General features: G+C 49.0%; 2 protein-coding genes and 1 pseudogene across 6 annotated transcripts in view; 2 read left to right on the top strand and 1 right to left on the bottom strand.

The window, feature by feature from the left end:
• Positions 1 to 1,143, bottom strand: part of RABEPK (Rab9 effector protein with kelch motifs) — a 32,899-nt gene extending 31,756 nt beyond the window's left edge. For 2 of the 4 annotated variants that reach the window (XM_058445227.1, XM_032165123.2), the window contains exons 1-2: positions 1,103 to 1,143; positions 773 to 899 (exon numbers count right to left, since the gene is read on the bottom strand). The gene's annotated coding sequence lies outside the window, so the exon portion shown is untranslated. The remainder of the gene's footprint in view (positions 1 to 772; positions 900 to 1,102) is intronic. The other 2 variants (XM_032165120.2, XM_032165122.2) reach the window with 1 other exon arrangement.
• Positions 1,144 to 4,911: 3,768 nt separating this feature from the next.
• Positions 4,912 to 6,070, top strand: LOC116475466 (small ribosomal subunit protein uS2B-like; annotated as a pseudogene).
• A 5,160-nt stretch (positions 6,071 to 11,230) lies between these two features.
• PPP6C (protein phosphatase 6 catalytic subunit) overlaps positions 11,231 to 15,075 on the top strand; it is a 45,463-nt gene continuing 41,618 nt past the window's right edge. For both annotated transcript variants that reach the window (XM_032165118.2, XM_032165117.2), the window contains exon 1: positions 11,231 to 11,361. In XM_032165118.2, coding sequence (XP_032021009.1) covers positions 11,287 to 11,361 — 75 coding nt within the window. In that variant the 5' untranslated portion in view covers positions 11,231 to 11,286. The remainder of the gene's footprint in view (positions 11,362 to 15,075) is intronic.

Genomic DNA, 15,075 nt, shown 5'->3' with positions numbered 1-15,075 from the left:
ATCACGAGGTCAGGAGATCGAGACCACGGTGAAACCCCGTCTCTACTAAAAATACAAAAAATTGGCCGGGCGTGGTGGCGGGCGCCTGTAGTCCCAGCTACTCGGAGAGGCTGAGGCAGGAGAATGGCGTGAACCCGGGAGGTGGAGGTTGCAGTGAGCCGAGATTGCGCCGCTGCACTCCAGCCAGGGTGACAGAGCGAGAAAGAAACTGAGAAATACTGAGCTCTAGGATAAATCTTGGCCTCAACATAGCATAGAAAGTAAGGCCTTCTGCTGTCGAGCTTTTTTCCCGTGAACTCACCTCCACAATCTCTTGCATTACTGGTTTTTTGCTGTTCTTATAATATGGCAGTCCTTTTCATAATTTTGCAGCCTGTTCTGCTTCCCCTATTTGGAATGTCGCTTCCCTTCTGGGAAATTTGCAAACTGCTAGTTAACCTTCAAAGCCCAGTTCAAAAGTCCCTTCCCTGGTGAAACCTTCCCTGATTTGCCCTTTTCTTTTCCACCCCCTTCCAAGTTACTTCCTTCTTCCACCCACTGGGCTCTGAAGGTATTAGCCACCACCATTGCAGGAATCATTTGGAATGTTTATCTATTTAAGGCTTCTAGACTAGAGTCTAGATTAAATTCCACTAGACTAAGTTCCTAAAGGGCTGAGCCTGTCAGATCCATTCTGAGAACCGACCAATGGACCTGGCATAGAGTAGAAGTGGGGGAGTGGCTAGTGAATTTAGAAAGAAAATAGATTGAGAGATGAATGGATAAATCTCACCTGCGGCCTAGGCCACTGACAGCTGTCCCCAAAGTCCAGAGCTCAGTTAGGCTGGCTTCACGTGGGCAGGACCTCCCTCAGCAGCCGCCGCTACCCGCCCAGCAAATCTCATCCCCACGTGGCAGTTCTAGGGGATAGGAGACGGGGTCGGGAAAAAAACAGGCTGATTCGGTCAAAGTGGCCAGGATGGAGCCAGGGAAGGCCCTTCCCCATTCTTTGCACACGGCTTGCGCCCACTCCCCTAAAAGATTCAGACCCCCTCCCCGAGACTGTGATAGACCCGGTATCCGGGGACCCTCGCCCCTACCCTCCAGCCCGGGACCGCATTACCTGCCGCGACTTAGGCCAGTCGCGAGCCGTGACTCCGCCCTGGAGGGGCGGGACTTAGGTCCGGGTCCTCCTCCCAGAACCCGGAAGAGCGTGCGGGCCAACCGCTCCCCCTTCCCTGCTCCGCGCGGAGGGCCCGACGCTGCCTTTCTGGGCTGGCGGTGGAGGGGCCCCCCAGACCGGGAGTGGACGCCAGGCTGTGCATTTCTGGGGAACCAATTGGGGTGGGGCTTCCTTGGGTCCCTCCCTCCAGGACGGGTTAAATAAGCCGGGGCTACTTGGAAACGATCTGCGCAATGCCGGGTTCGGGCGTCCGTTTGGGGAACCCAAATTCCTGCGGCAGCTGATCTACTTTATAAGGGACTAACAGGGCCGGGCGCCACCACACTCCAGCTTGGGCAATAGCGCAAAAACTCCCTCTCAAAAAAAATAAATAAATAAAAGGGGGGGAGGGTATAACAGTTACATTTCCAGTTACAACGATTGTTAACAGTTTCTAAAGGGGAGAGTTGAGCATGCAATCCTCCTGCGCAGTCTTCCGGCCAGCTCAAGATTTGGTGCTTTAAACAGCTGATTCATTCCATAATTGCCATTTGTAATTATGGCAGGTGCTATGCTGAGCCAGACACCACCACCCTTTGCCTCCAGGAGCAAGTCTTAATTAGACAGAGATCAAACAAAAAGACAACTAGGGACGACTGCCAAGAGTGCAATAAATAAAAAGTTCAGCAATGAGAGTATCTGTTCTGAAGTTACTTTCCTCCAGGCCTCAGGGTTGTCTGTTTGTAACCATGGAGCGAATAAGATTTCTATCATAGGCTGGGCGCGGTGGCTCAAGCCTATAAGTCCAGCACTTTAGGAGGCCGAGGCGGGCGGATCACGAGGTCAGGAGTTCGAGACCAGTCTGGCCTACATGGTGAAACCCCCTCTCTACTAAAAATACAAAAATTAGCTAGGCGTGGTGGTGGGCGCCTGTAATCCCTGCTACTCAAGAGGCTGAGGCAGGAGAATTGCTTGAATCCGGGAGGTGGAGGTTGTGGTGAGCCAAGATCATGCCACTGCACTGCAGCTTGGGCAACAGAGCGAGACTCTGTCTTAAAAAAAAAAAAAAAAATCAGCCGGGTGTGTGCCTGTAATCCCAGCTACTCAGGAGGCTGAGGCAGGAGAATCACTTGAACCCAGGAGGTGGAGGTTGCAGCGAGCCGGTATTGTGCCACTGCACTCCAGCCTGGGCAACAGAGCAAGACTCTGTCAGAAAAAAAAAAAAAATTCAGGGTCCAGCACTAACCATCTAACTCTGACATTTGGCAAGTTACCCACTCTGCACCCTAGTTCCTCATCTATAGAATGAGGATGGTACTACCTACTGTGCAGACGGAACTGTTCAGAGGATGTGCTAATACAGGTAAAAGGCCAAGTTGGTGAAAGGAATATTTTAGCTACTTGAAACCATAACCAAAATGTATTGACAAAATGGAATTCAAGGTCTGTGGCTCTTTCAAACATATGGAGTCTTTGTGAGTTCCCACTTTAGTGGAAAAATCCCCATTGAATGTCTGCCAAAGAGAAGTTTAGGCATATTCAGTCATTCTGCTCTCCTTCTGGAAAGAAAACCAAGACCAGGTTAGCTCTGCCATGTGTCCATGTGCATCTCCACGTACATTTCTGCTCACAGCTGCAGAATGCTCTGATGTCCCTGGTGTTTTCTGGCTAGCTCTGTTTCAAGGTGCCATGCTGGAGGGGCACATCAACAAGAAAAATTGGAAGAGGTTTGTGGGCAAAATAGCAACCAGTTTTCACTGTGGGACCTATTTATGTATTTATTTACAGACAGAGTCTCGCTTTGTCACCCAGGATGGAATGCAGCGGCGCCCTCAGTTCACTGCAACCTCCGCCTCCTGGGTTCAAGCGATTATCCTGCCTCAGCCCCCAAGTAGCTGGGATTATAGGCGTGGTCACCACGTATGGTTAGTTTTTGTACTTTTAGTAGAGATGGCATTTCACCATATTGGCCAGGCTGGTCTCGAACTCCTAGCCTCAAGTGATCCGCCTGCCTCAGCCACCCAAAGTGCTGGGATTACAGGCATGAGCCACCGCGCCTGGTGAACCTATGCTTTTAGACTAGGAATCAAATTTGAGAACGTGGAATGCCTGAGATCTATTTTCTTTTTCTTTTTTTTCTTTTTGAGACAGAGTCTTGCTCTGTCGCCCAGGCTGGGGGAGTGCAGTGGCATGATCTCAGCTCACTGCAACATCTGCCTCCCGGGTTCAAGCAATTCTCTGCATCAGCCTCCCAAATAGCTGGGATTTCAGGTGCCCGCCACCACACCCAGCTAATTTTTTTTGTATTTTAAGTAGAGACGGGGTTTCACCATGTTGGCCAGGCTGGTCTTGAACTCTTGACCTCATGATCCACCCACCTCGGTCTCCCAAAGTGCTGGGATTACAGGCGTGAGCCACTGCATTGGGCTGCCTGAGATGTATTTTCTATTTCTATTTTTATTTATTTACTTATTTTGAGATGGAGTCTTGTTCTGTCGCCCAGCCTGGAGTGCAGCGGCATGACCTCAGGTCACTGCAACCTCCACCTCCCAGGTTCAAGCAATTCTCCTGCCTCAGCCTCCTGAGTACCTGGGACTACAGGTGTGCACCACCATGCCTGGCTAATTTTTGTATTTTTCGTAGAGACAGGGTTTCACCATGTTGGCCAGGTTGGTCTTGAATTCCTGACCTCAAATGATTCAACCGCCTCTGCCTCCAAAAGTGCTGGGATTACAGGTGTGAGCCACCGTGCCTGGCATGAGATCTATTTTTAAAAATGGAAATCAAGGCCTAGAGAAGTTAAAATAACTACCCCACATAAAATGGCAGAACCAGGAACCCAGATCTCTTATTTCTTGCAAGGAAGACTAAGAATGCATTCCAGTCATCAAGCTCTCTTACCCCATCTCCATACCAAACCAGTGGAAGTATCTTACACCTCTCCTAAAAGCTCGCCCAACACTCTGATGCATGCTTTCTTCTTTTCTCTCTGCTGTGGATGTGAAGAATGATGTTCACTCAATGAGGTGGGTCTGCAGGAGGGAGCTTCCTGCTGTCAGATAGTGTGGTAATGTGAGGACTGCCACCTATTTTCACTGGAACAGCACATCACTGACCTCTTTACTGACGCATCAGCAAGAGAAGTAATGAATGCCGGTGAGACCTTCCTTTTAAGCACTTTACAGTTTATGAAGAACATTCACATCCATCTCCCTATTTGTCTTCCTTCGCATTTCTGAGAAGGTATCTTGAATAGGATTTATTCCCAATTACTGAGGTTCAGAGATTAAAAGTGAATTGTGGCTGGGCACAGTGGCTCACGCCTGTAATCCCAACACTTTGGGAGGCTGAGGTGGGCTGATCAACTGAGGTCAGGAGTTCAAGGCCAGCCTGACCAACATGGTGAAACCTCGTCTCTACTAAAAATACACAAATTACCCAGGTGTGGAGATGTACACCTGTAATGCCAGCTACTTGGGAGGCTGAAGTGGGAGGACTGCTTGAGCCCAGGAGGCAGAGGTTGCCGTGAGCCGAGATTGTGCCACTGCACTCCAGCCTAGGCGACAGCCTGTCTCAAAAAGAAAGAAAGAAAGAAAGAAAGAAAGAAAGAAAGAAAGAAAGAAAGAAAGAAAGAAAGAAAGAAAGAAAGAAAGAAAGAAAGAAAGAAAAGAAAAAAAAAAACAGCCAAACAGTTTTCTATGCTACCCGCAGAGGGGTCCATAGGAGGTTGTTCTGGATTCCCATCATAACTTAAAAGGGAAACTTTCACAATGTCCGGAGCCCTTGATGTCCTGCAAATGAAGGAGGAGGATGTCCTTAAGTTCCTTGCAGTAGGAACCCACTTAGGTGGCACCAATCTTGACTTCTAGATGGAATAGTATATCTATAAAAGGAAAACTGATGGCATCTACATCATAAATCTGAAGAGGACCTGGGAGAAGCTTCTGCTGGCAGCTCATGCCATTGTTGCCATTGAAAACCCTGCTGATGCCAGTGTTATATCCCCAGGAATACTGGCCAGAGGGTTGTGCTGAAGTTTGCTGCTGCCACCGGAGCCACTCCAATTGCTGGCCACTTCACTCCTGGAACCTTCACTAACCAGATCCAGGCTCCTTCTGGGAGCCACAGCTTTTTGGGGTTACTGACCCCAGGGCTGACCACCAGCCTCAAACAGAGGCATCTTATGTTAACCTACCTACCACTGCTCTGTGTAACACAGATTCTCCACTGCACTATGTGGACATTGCCATCCCATGCAACAACAAGGGAGCTCACTCAGTGGGTGTGATGTGGTGGATGCTGGCTCGGGAAGTTCTGCACATACGTGGCACCATTTCCTGTGAACATCTGTGGGAGGTCATGCCTGATCTCTACTTCTTTTTTTTTTTTTTGAGACGTAGTCTCGCTTTGTCGCCCAGGCTGGAGTGCAGTGGCGCAATCTTGGCTCGCTGCAACCTCTGCCTCCTGGGTTCACGCCATTATCCTGCCTCAGCCTCCCAGGTAGCTGGGACTACACCCGGCTAATTTTTTGTATTTTTAGTAGAGACGGGGTTTCACCGTGTTGGCCAGGATGGTCTCAATCTCCTGACGTCATGATCCGCCCGCCTCAGCCTCCCAAAGTGCTGGATTACAGGCGTGAGATACCATGCCCAGCCTGCCTAATCTCTACTTCTACAGAGATCCTGAAGAGATTGAAAAAGAAAAGCAAGCTGCTGCTGAACAGGCTGTGACCAAGGAGGAATTTCAGGGTGAATGGACTGCTCCAGCTCCTGAGTTCACTGTTATTCAGCCTGAGGTTGCAGACTGGTCTGAAGGGTGCAGGTATCCTCTGTGCCTATTCAGCAGTTCCCTACTGAAGACTGGAGCACTCAGCCTGCCACGGAAGACTAGTCTACAGCTCCCACTGTTCAGACCACTGAATGGTCTTAAGTTGTTCTTGCAGGGGCTCTTAAGTGACATGAAAATAAGGTTGATGGAAAATAAATATCAGTTCCTTTTTTTTGTTTGTTTGAGACAGAGTCTCGCTCTTTCGCCAGGCTGGAGTGCAGTGGCGCGATCTCGGCTCACTGAAACCTCTGACTCCCTGGTTCAAGCAATTCTCCTGCCTCAGCCTCCTGAGTAGCTGGGATTACAGGCACTCTAATTTTTGTATTTTTAGTATAGACAGTGTTTCATCATGTTGGCCAGGATGGTCTCAATCTCCTGACCTCGTGATCCGCCCGCCTTGGCCTCTTAAAGTGTTGGGATTACAGGTGTGTGTGTTTATGGCCACCGTGCCTGGCCATAAACATCAGTTTCTAAAAAAAAAAAAAAGAAAAAGAAAAATATCTAAACAACAACAGCATCTTCTTCCATTTGAATTTTTTTCTCCAAGAAATTCTGAGCAGATTATCCCTTTACCTTTTTTTCCTTTTTTTTTGAGACAGGGTCTCACTCTGTTGCCTAGGCTGGAGTACAGTGGCACAACTTTGGCTCACTGCAATCTCTGCCTCCGGGGCTCAAGCAATCCTCCCACCTCAGCCTCTCGAGTATCTGGGACTACAGGAACATGCCAACATGCCCGGCTAATTTTTATATTTTTTGTAGAGATGGATTTTTGCCATGTTTCCCAGGCTGGTCTCGAACTCCTGGGCCCAAGCAATCTGCCCACCTCAGCCTCCCAAAGTGCTGGGATTACAGGCATGAGTCATTGCACCTGTCCTGCCTTTTTTTTACTCTCCTCCTCTCCCCCTCTCTCTTTCTCTCTTTCTTTCTTTTTCATGGAGTCTCACTTCGTCGCCCAGTCTGGAGTGCAGTGGCGCAATCTCGGCTCACTGCAACCTCTGCCTCCTGGGCTCAAGCGATTCTCCTGCCTCAGCCTTCCCAGTAGGTGGGATTACAGGCACGCACCACCACGCCTGGCTAATTTTTGTATTTTTAGTAGAGACGGGGTTTCACCATGTTGACCAGGCTGGTCTTGAACTCCTGACCTCAAGTGATCTGCCCACCTCGGCCTCCCAAAATGCCGGGATTACAGGCGTGAGCCACCATGCCCAGCCTCCTACATTTTTTTTCTAAAGTCTTACATGTTACACCTTCAGAAATGCCTTTCCTGCCCACCTAATACTCAGAGTTAACACTCATATTGCACTCACTCTGTGCTAGACAATGTTTTTTTGTCTTTGTTTTTTGTTTTGAGACAGAGTCTCACTGTCACCCTGCTGTAGTACAGTGACACAATCACAGCTCACTGCAGCCTTGGCCTCCTGGGCTCCAGTGATCCTCCCATGTCAGTCTTTAGAGTAGCTGGGTCTACAGGTATGTGCCAGCACCAAACCTGGCTAATTTTAATTTTTTTTTTTTTTTTTAGTAGAGATGAGGTCTCACTATGTTGCCCAGACTGGTCTTGAACTCCTTGGCTCAAGTGATCCTCCTGCCTTGGCCTCTCAAAGTGTTGGAATTACAAGTTTGAGCCACTGTGCCCGGCATAGACATTGTTTTAAGCCATTTTCGTATACCAACTCTGTTAAAACTTTGTACAAGCCTATGAGATAAGTAGTATTCTTACAATCTCCAAAGGAGGTAAGCATTATTATTATCTCCATACTGGAGCTGAGAAAACTGGAAGGATAAATAACTGCCCCCAAATTACACAATAAGTGGTAAAGCCTGTATTTGAACTCTGCCCACATGGTGCTAGAATCTACATCCTGTACTTTACCTCCACTGTGTTATCAACCTAAAGTAGGCCTCTTTTTTTTTGAGACGGAGTCTTGCTCTGTTGCCCAGGCTGGAGTGCAGTGGCGTGATCTCGGCTCACTGCAACCTCCGCCTCCCAGGTTCAAGTGATTCTCCTGCCTCAGCCTCCTGAGTAGCTGGGATCACAGACATGCGCCACCATGCCAGGCTGTTTTTCTTTTTCTTTCTTTCTTTCTTTTTTTTTTTAAGACAGAGTCTCGCACTGTCACCCGGGCTGGAGTGCAATGACGCGATCTCAGCTCACTATAACCACAACCTCCACCTCCCAGGTTCAAGTGAGTCTACTGCCTCAGCCTCCCAAGTAGCAGGGATTACAGGCACACACCACCACACCCGGCTAATTTTTTGTATTTTTAGTAGAGATGGGGTTTCACTATATTGGCCAGGCTGGTCTCAAACTCCTGACCTCATGATCCGCCCACCTCGGCCTCCCAAAGTGCTGGGATTACAGGCATGCACCACCACGACAGGCCCTTTTTTTTTCCCCAAAGGACACCAGTACAGGTGAGAAAATGTAGACCTCTTTTTTTTTTTTTTGACACGGTCTCACTTTCTCTCCCAGGCTGGAGTGCAGTGGGGGGATCTCAGCTGGTCAGGAACTCCTGACCTCAAAAAGATCTGCTCGCCTCGGCCTCCCAAAGTGCTGGGATTACAGGCGTGAGCCACTGTGCCCAGCCAAATGTAGACCTCGTCTACTCCATTTTTCTTGCTTATAGTACCTCCTATTTTCCCTTTTGAGCACTAATCACAATTTGCAATTAAATATTTGCTCACTGCCAGGTATGGTGGCCTACACGTATAATCCCAGCACTTTGAGAGGCCAAGGCAGAAGAATAGCTTGAGGCCAGGAGTTTAAAACCCGCCTCAGCAACATAGTAAGACCTCACCTCAACGATGTTTTTTTTTTTTTTTCTGTTGGCCAGGCTGGAGTGCAGTAGCATGATCTCAGTTCACTGTAACCCTCACCTCCTGGGTTCAAGCAATTTTCACGCCTCAGACTCCGGAGTAGCTGGGATTACAGGCATGTGCCACCAGGCCCAGCTAATTTTTGTGTTTTTAGTAGAGATCGGGTTTCACCATGTTGGCCAGGCTGGTCTTGAATTCCTAGCCTCAAGAGATCTGCTCGCCTTGGCTTCACTACTGGGATTACAGGTTTGAGCCACTGCACCCGGCCTCAACAACAAAAAAATTTTAATTACCTCACCCTATGCATCTCTTCACTTGTATCCTTTGTAATATCCTTTATATTAGTAATAAACCAGTAAATGTAAATAAATAAATACTGTTTGTCTCTTCCCAGCAGATCGTAAGCCTAATTAGGGCAGGGATCATATCTGTTTTATTCACATCATAAGCACTGTGTAACCTCTGTTTTCGTTTATCTTCGAGATGGAGTTTCACTCTGTGGCCCAGGCTGGAGTGCAGTGGCGCCATCTCAGCTCACTGCAACCTCTGCCTCAAGCAATTCAAGTGATCCTCCTGCCTCAGCCTCCCCAGTATTTTGTATTTTTAGTAGAGATGGGGTTTCGCCATGTTGGCCAGGCTGGTCTTGAACTTCTGACCTCAGGTGATCTGCCTGCCTTGGCCTCCCAAAGTGCTGAGATTACAGGCGTTAGCCACCGCAGCCTGGCCAATAGGCACTATATAACTATTAGTTTAATGAATGAAGAAATGAATGCTTGTGGGCATCATTCATTCTGCAACAAACTTCTTTTTTTTTTTTTTTGAGACGGAGTCTCGCTCTGTTGCCCAGGCTGGAGTGCAGTGGCGCAATCTCGGCTCACTGCAAGCTCCGCCTCCCGGGTTCACGCCATTCTCCTGCCTCAGCCTCTCCGAGTAGCTGGGACCACAGGCGCCCGCCACCACACCCGGCTAATTTTTTTGTATTTTTAGTAGAGACGGGGTTTCACCGTGGTCTCGATCTCCTGACCTCGTGATCCGCCCGCCTCGGCCTCCCAAAGTGCTGGGATTACAAGCGTGAGCCACCACGCCCGGCCTTCATTCTGCAACAAACTTCTAAAAATTAATTTTACTTTGAAACAAACATACTTTCAGAAGAGTTACAATATAAAGAAGTTCACCCAGATATCTCATTCAGGGTTAGCCAATTGTCCGCAAAACATACTTTAGAGAGCAAGAGGATTAATTCCGGGGTCTCTTGAGCAATAAATATTTATTGAGCGCCTGCTACTATTGGATTACATAACAGTCTCTTAACTGGTCTCTTAGCTACAGGCATTGCACCCCACCCCTAGTCCCGTACAACAGCTTCCTTTTACTAATTTATTTTTGAGGAGGATCTCGCTCTGTTGCCCAAGCTGGAGTGCAGTGCCGCGATCTCAGCTCACTGCAACCTCCGCCTCCCAACTCAAGCGATTCTCCTGCCTCAGCCTCCAGAGTAGCTGCGACCATAAGCGCGCACTACCGCGCCCGGCTAATTTAGGTATTTTTTGTAGCTACGGATAGAATAGAGATCTTTGTCTATTTTGTTCACGAAGTACTGCAAGCGCCTGCAGCTGTACCTGGCACATCTTTGTTGCTCAGTAAAGAGTGGTTGGATAAACGAATGCTGAAGGTATGCTAGTACCAGGTACTGTTCTCGGTGCTGGAGTTACAGCAAAAAACTCCCTGCCCTCGTGGGATTCTCACTGGAAGCATGCTTAAGCTTAAGCCATTTTTCAATCTTTACCCCACCATTTTGTTCCCTGTGAGATTTGGGGTGAACTAGTTTCCAAGCCTCACTTTCCTATCAATCGTTACGAAGATTAAACGGAAAAATATAATTTGTATCGCATTTAGCATCAGAAATGCTTTAATAATATTTGTTTCCCTTCCTTTCAGGCTGGAAGACTGGGGCCTGACACCTCTGCCACAGGCTTGGGCGAGGTTTTCACAGGGACTTGGAAAGGTGCAAACGGTTACTACGGCCAGGCTTACCCAATTGTTAAGTGAAGATATTCTGGAGACAAGGTGCTTAAAAGGGTTAGAAAAAGAAACCAGTGAGTGGCTAGGACCACCTACTCCGCCGTTTTGCCTCGGAAAAGCCTCGCCGGCTGCCGGGAGGTGAAAGTCTGGAGGAAAGGAAGGAAAAGAGAAGGGTGGCTGTCCACAACAGAAAACTACACATCCCAGCACCCCCGCGGCAGACGACTACTGGTCCCAGCAGGTTTCGCGGGGTGGACCGAAGCGAGGTCTCTTGGGGCCTGCAGCCGGGGTTCAGCCAGAGGCGGCGCCGGGCGTACCGAGGTAGCGGGGAGAAGCGGGTCGAGCTGTAACGGCGCTGCGCATACGCCACTCACGGGCCGGACGTGACGCAGGGAAAGTTCCGGCTTCGGCCTCCGCCGCTGCCGCCGCCGCCGCTGCTACAGCCGCCTCCGCCGCTGTTGCCGCGGCTTGTTATTCCTAAAATGGCGCCGCTAGACCTGGACAAGTACGTAGAGATAGCGCGGCTGTGCAAGTACCTGCCAGAGAACGACCTGAAGGTGAGCCCTGCCGGGGCGGGATCCCTGTTTGCTGGCTCGCCCCTTCCGGCTGTGGGGCGCCCGCCGGCCCGCCCTTCCTTTCTCCGGGACCCCCGCCGGGTATCCAGTCCAGTCGCGGTGGAGGGCCTCCCCCATTGCCAGTCGACCTGGTCCGACCCGGCGTCACGCCGAGGGTCGCGCGAGCCGAGTCCCCTGAATGCTGTCCCGGTTGCCTCAGTGGGGATCCCGAGGGATGTCGCGGCCTCTGTCCCAGGGTCGCCCCTTCTGGCCTTCGGGCTGCCCCAGGACCCGCAGCTGTAACAGCTTTGTTTAGAAGACTGGGCCCCCCACCCCATCCCCCGGTCTCCCGCAGTCGGAGCCGAGCCCCCGCGGCAGTGCCCTCGGGATGGGGTCGCCTCCACCGGAGGTGACAGGAGCGCGGAGTGGCCGGCGTCTGACAGGAGATGCCACCGGCTCCCGGAACGCGGCCCCAGTGTGTTTAGGTCTCTGAGGAAGGGGAAGGCGGTGGGCCCGAGTGGTTTGATACTGGCGGGAGCGAACGTCAGGTCGTCCCTCTTTGACTGCCACTCCTCCAAATTGCTTTTTAGGATCGTCGGTTTTCTTTTGCTAATTCAGAGGTGAATCCCGTTTCTGAGTATGTTGTTGAGCTTACTGAAGTGGATAAAGTAGTTGGTTCTCAATAAATACAAATACTTTCTCCTTAACCCCTTCTTAATTCAGTATTTCATTTTCTTGGTTTTCTAAAGGAGATGAGTTCTTTGTTACTCCTGAGTCCAAGTAAGAGTAAATGTATGTATGGGTAAAGGAATGACTTTGGTATGCTGCTTTTCTTTTTTAAAACTTTTAAATTATTATTATTACTGTTTTTAATTGAGATAGACTCTCACTCTGTCGCCCAGGCTGGAGTGCAGTGGTACGATCTTGGCTCACTGCAACCTCCACCTCCCGGGTTCAAGCGATTCTCCTGCCTCAGCCTCCCGACTAGGTGGGGTTACAGGCCCCCTCCACGACGCCCGGCTGTTTTGTATTTTTAGTAGAGACGGGGTTTCGCCATGTTGGCCAGGCTAGTCTTGAACTCCTGACCTCAAGTGATCCGCCCGCTTCGGCCTTCCAAAGTGCTGGTATTACAGGCGTGTGCCACCGCGCCGGCCTAGGTATGCTGCTTCTTTGAAAAGTGTTCCTATGCATTTGCTGAAATCGGAGCTTAGGTTTCTAGCAGTGCTTATCAGCTCGTGCTAGTATTTATCCGACTCAGTGTATTCTTTTTTTATGAGACGGAGTCTCGCTCTGTCGCCCAGGCTGGAGTGCGGTGGCACCATCTCGGCTCACTGCAACCTCCACCTCCCGGGTTCACGTCATTCTCCTGCCTCAGCCTGCCGAGTAGCTGGGACTACAGGCGCCCGCCACAACGCCTGGCTAATTTTTTGTATTTTTAGTAGAGACGGGGTTTCACCGTGTTGGCCAGGATGGTCTCGATCTCCTGCCTTCGTGATCCGCCCGCCTCTGCCTCTCAAAGTGCTGGGATTACAGGCGTGAGCCACCGCGCCCAGCCCCGGCTCAGTGTATTCTTAAAGAAATATATTACTGTGGGTTTTGTTTTATTTATTTCTTCTTTGTACAGTAAGTTGATACTTAACATCAGTCAACAAGTATGCATAATATTTGAGGCCACACGTGCTGTTGTGAATGTGACTGAATTGTACTTACCTGTTAATTTTATGTGGCATATGATAGGGGAGTCATTCTTCTGCATTCTCCCGTTTTTAATAGAATAATTTCAAATAAGGACAGCCTTCGTTAGTAGTAACGTAGCATTTGTGCTCATCTGAGTCCTTCAGACATTCCTTTTGTGGCTTCTTTCTGCTATGTGGTTTTTTTAAGGGAATAAGAATACAACTAGCATTGGGACCCAATTCATGGAAAACTAACCAGACCTCTTAGTAGCATTATTAATCCCGTAGGTGAGGTTGACTATTGCATGTCAGTGAATTGACGTGGAATTTTTTCTTTTTATTTATCATGCATAAAGCTTTTTTGAACTTTGTGTTTATGATGAATAAAATGTTGCTTTTTATGAAAATGTGTCTAGGGCGTGGTGGCGTAATCTCAGTACTTGGGGAGGCTGAGGTGGGCAGATCATTTGAGATCAGGAGTTTGAGACCAGACTGACCGACTTGGTGAAACCCCCTCTCTGCTAAAAATACAGAAATTAGCCGAGCGTGGTGGTGGGTGCCTGTAATCCCAGTTTACTTACTTGGGAGGCTGAGGTAGGGAGAATTGCTTGAACCTGGGAGAACTGCTTGCAGTGAGCCAAGATCACACCACTGTACTCCAGCCTGGGAGACAGAGCAAGACTCTGTCTCAAAAAAAAAAAAAAGAAAGAAAGAAAGAAAGAAATTGGGCACTGAAATGATTTGAAAGATAATCTGGCCAGGTACAGTGGCTCACGCCTGTAATCCCAGCACTTTGGGTGGCTGAGGCGGGTGGATCACTTGAGGTCAGGAGCTCGAGACCAGCCTGGCCAACATGGTGAAACTCCATCTGTACTAAAAATACAAAAATAAGCTGGAGGTGGTGGCAGGTGCCTGGAATCCCAGCTACTTGGGAGGCTGAGGCAGGAGAATCGCTTGAATCGGGGAGGCAGAGGTTGCAGTGAGCCAAGATTGCGCCACTGCAGTCCAGCCTTCCAGCCTGGGTGACGGAGGGAGACTCCGTCTCAAAAAAAAAAAAAGAAAAAAAAATCTGTTGGACTTCTTCGTACCTCTTAGTTTGATGAACATTAGATTTCCTTCTTACCTTAAGGAAGTACAGTTTTTAGATCATTTTATTTCTTGTTGAAACACAGCTGCATTGTACTTGACTTGTATTTGTTTCTTTTTTTTTTTTAATTTTTTAATCTTTTTTTGGGGGGGGTGCGGGGACAGGTTCTCACTGTCACCCATGCTGTAGTGTGGTGGCACAATCATGGCTCATTGCAGCCTCGACCTCCTGGGCTCAGGCAGTCCTCCCACCTTAGCCTCCTGAGTAGCTGGGACCACAGGCATATGCCGCCATGACCAGCTAATTTTTATTTATTTTTTTGGTAGAGACAGGGTCTTGCTATGTTACCCAGGCCAGTCTTGAACTCCTGGGTTCAAGCGATCCTCCCACCTTGGCTTCCCAAAATGCTGGGATAACAGGCGTGAGCCACTACACTTGGCCTGTATCCATTTCTTAATAAACTGAAAAATACATGTTTTGGGCCGGGCGCGGTGGCTCACGCTTGTAATCCCAGCACTTTGGGAGGCCGAGGCGGGCGGATCACGAGGTCAGGAGATCGAGACCACGGTGAAACCCCGTCTCTACTAAAAAATACAAAAAATTAGCCGGGCGTGGTGGCAGGCGCCTGTAGTCCCAGCTACTCGGAGAGGCTGAGGCAGGAGAATGGCGTGAACCCGGGAGGCGGAGGTTGCAGTGAGCCGAGATTGCGCCACTGCACTCCAGCCTGGGTGACAGAGCGAGACTCCGTCTCAAAAAAAAAAATATATATATATATATATATATATATATATATATGTTTTGGGCAACCAAGACAAAAGAATTCTGAATTTTTCTTTAGAAGTAGAGACTTTTTTTCTGTCTTGGAAATGTTTTTATCAGATTAATTTGTTGTGTTGCTCATCTCTGTTGTATTTAAAGAAATTTAATTTTGTTTCTGTTTCTTGGCATGAAGTG

This window comes from Hylobates moloch, unplaced genomic scaffold (genome assembly GCF_009828535.3).
Source record: "Hylobates moloch isolate HMO894 unplaced genomic scaffold, HMol_V3 SCAFFOLD_10, whole genome shotgun sequence".
In the NCBI taxonomy this organism is placed as follows: Eukaryota; Metazoa; Chordata; class Mammalia; order Primates; family Hylobatidae; genus Hylobates; species Hylobates moloch.
Note: the sequence above shows the minus strand (reverse complement) of the source record. Positions and strands in the feature narration are given on the sequence as shown.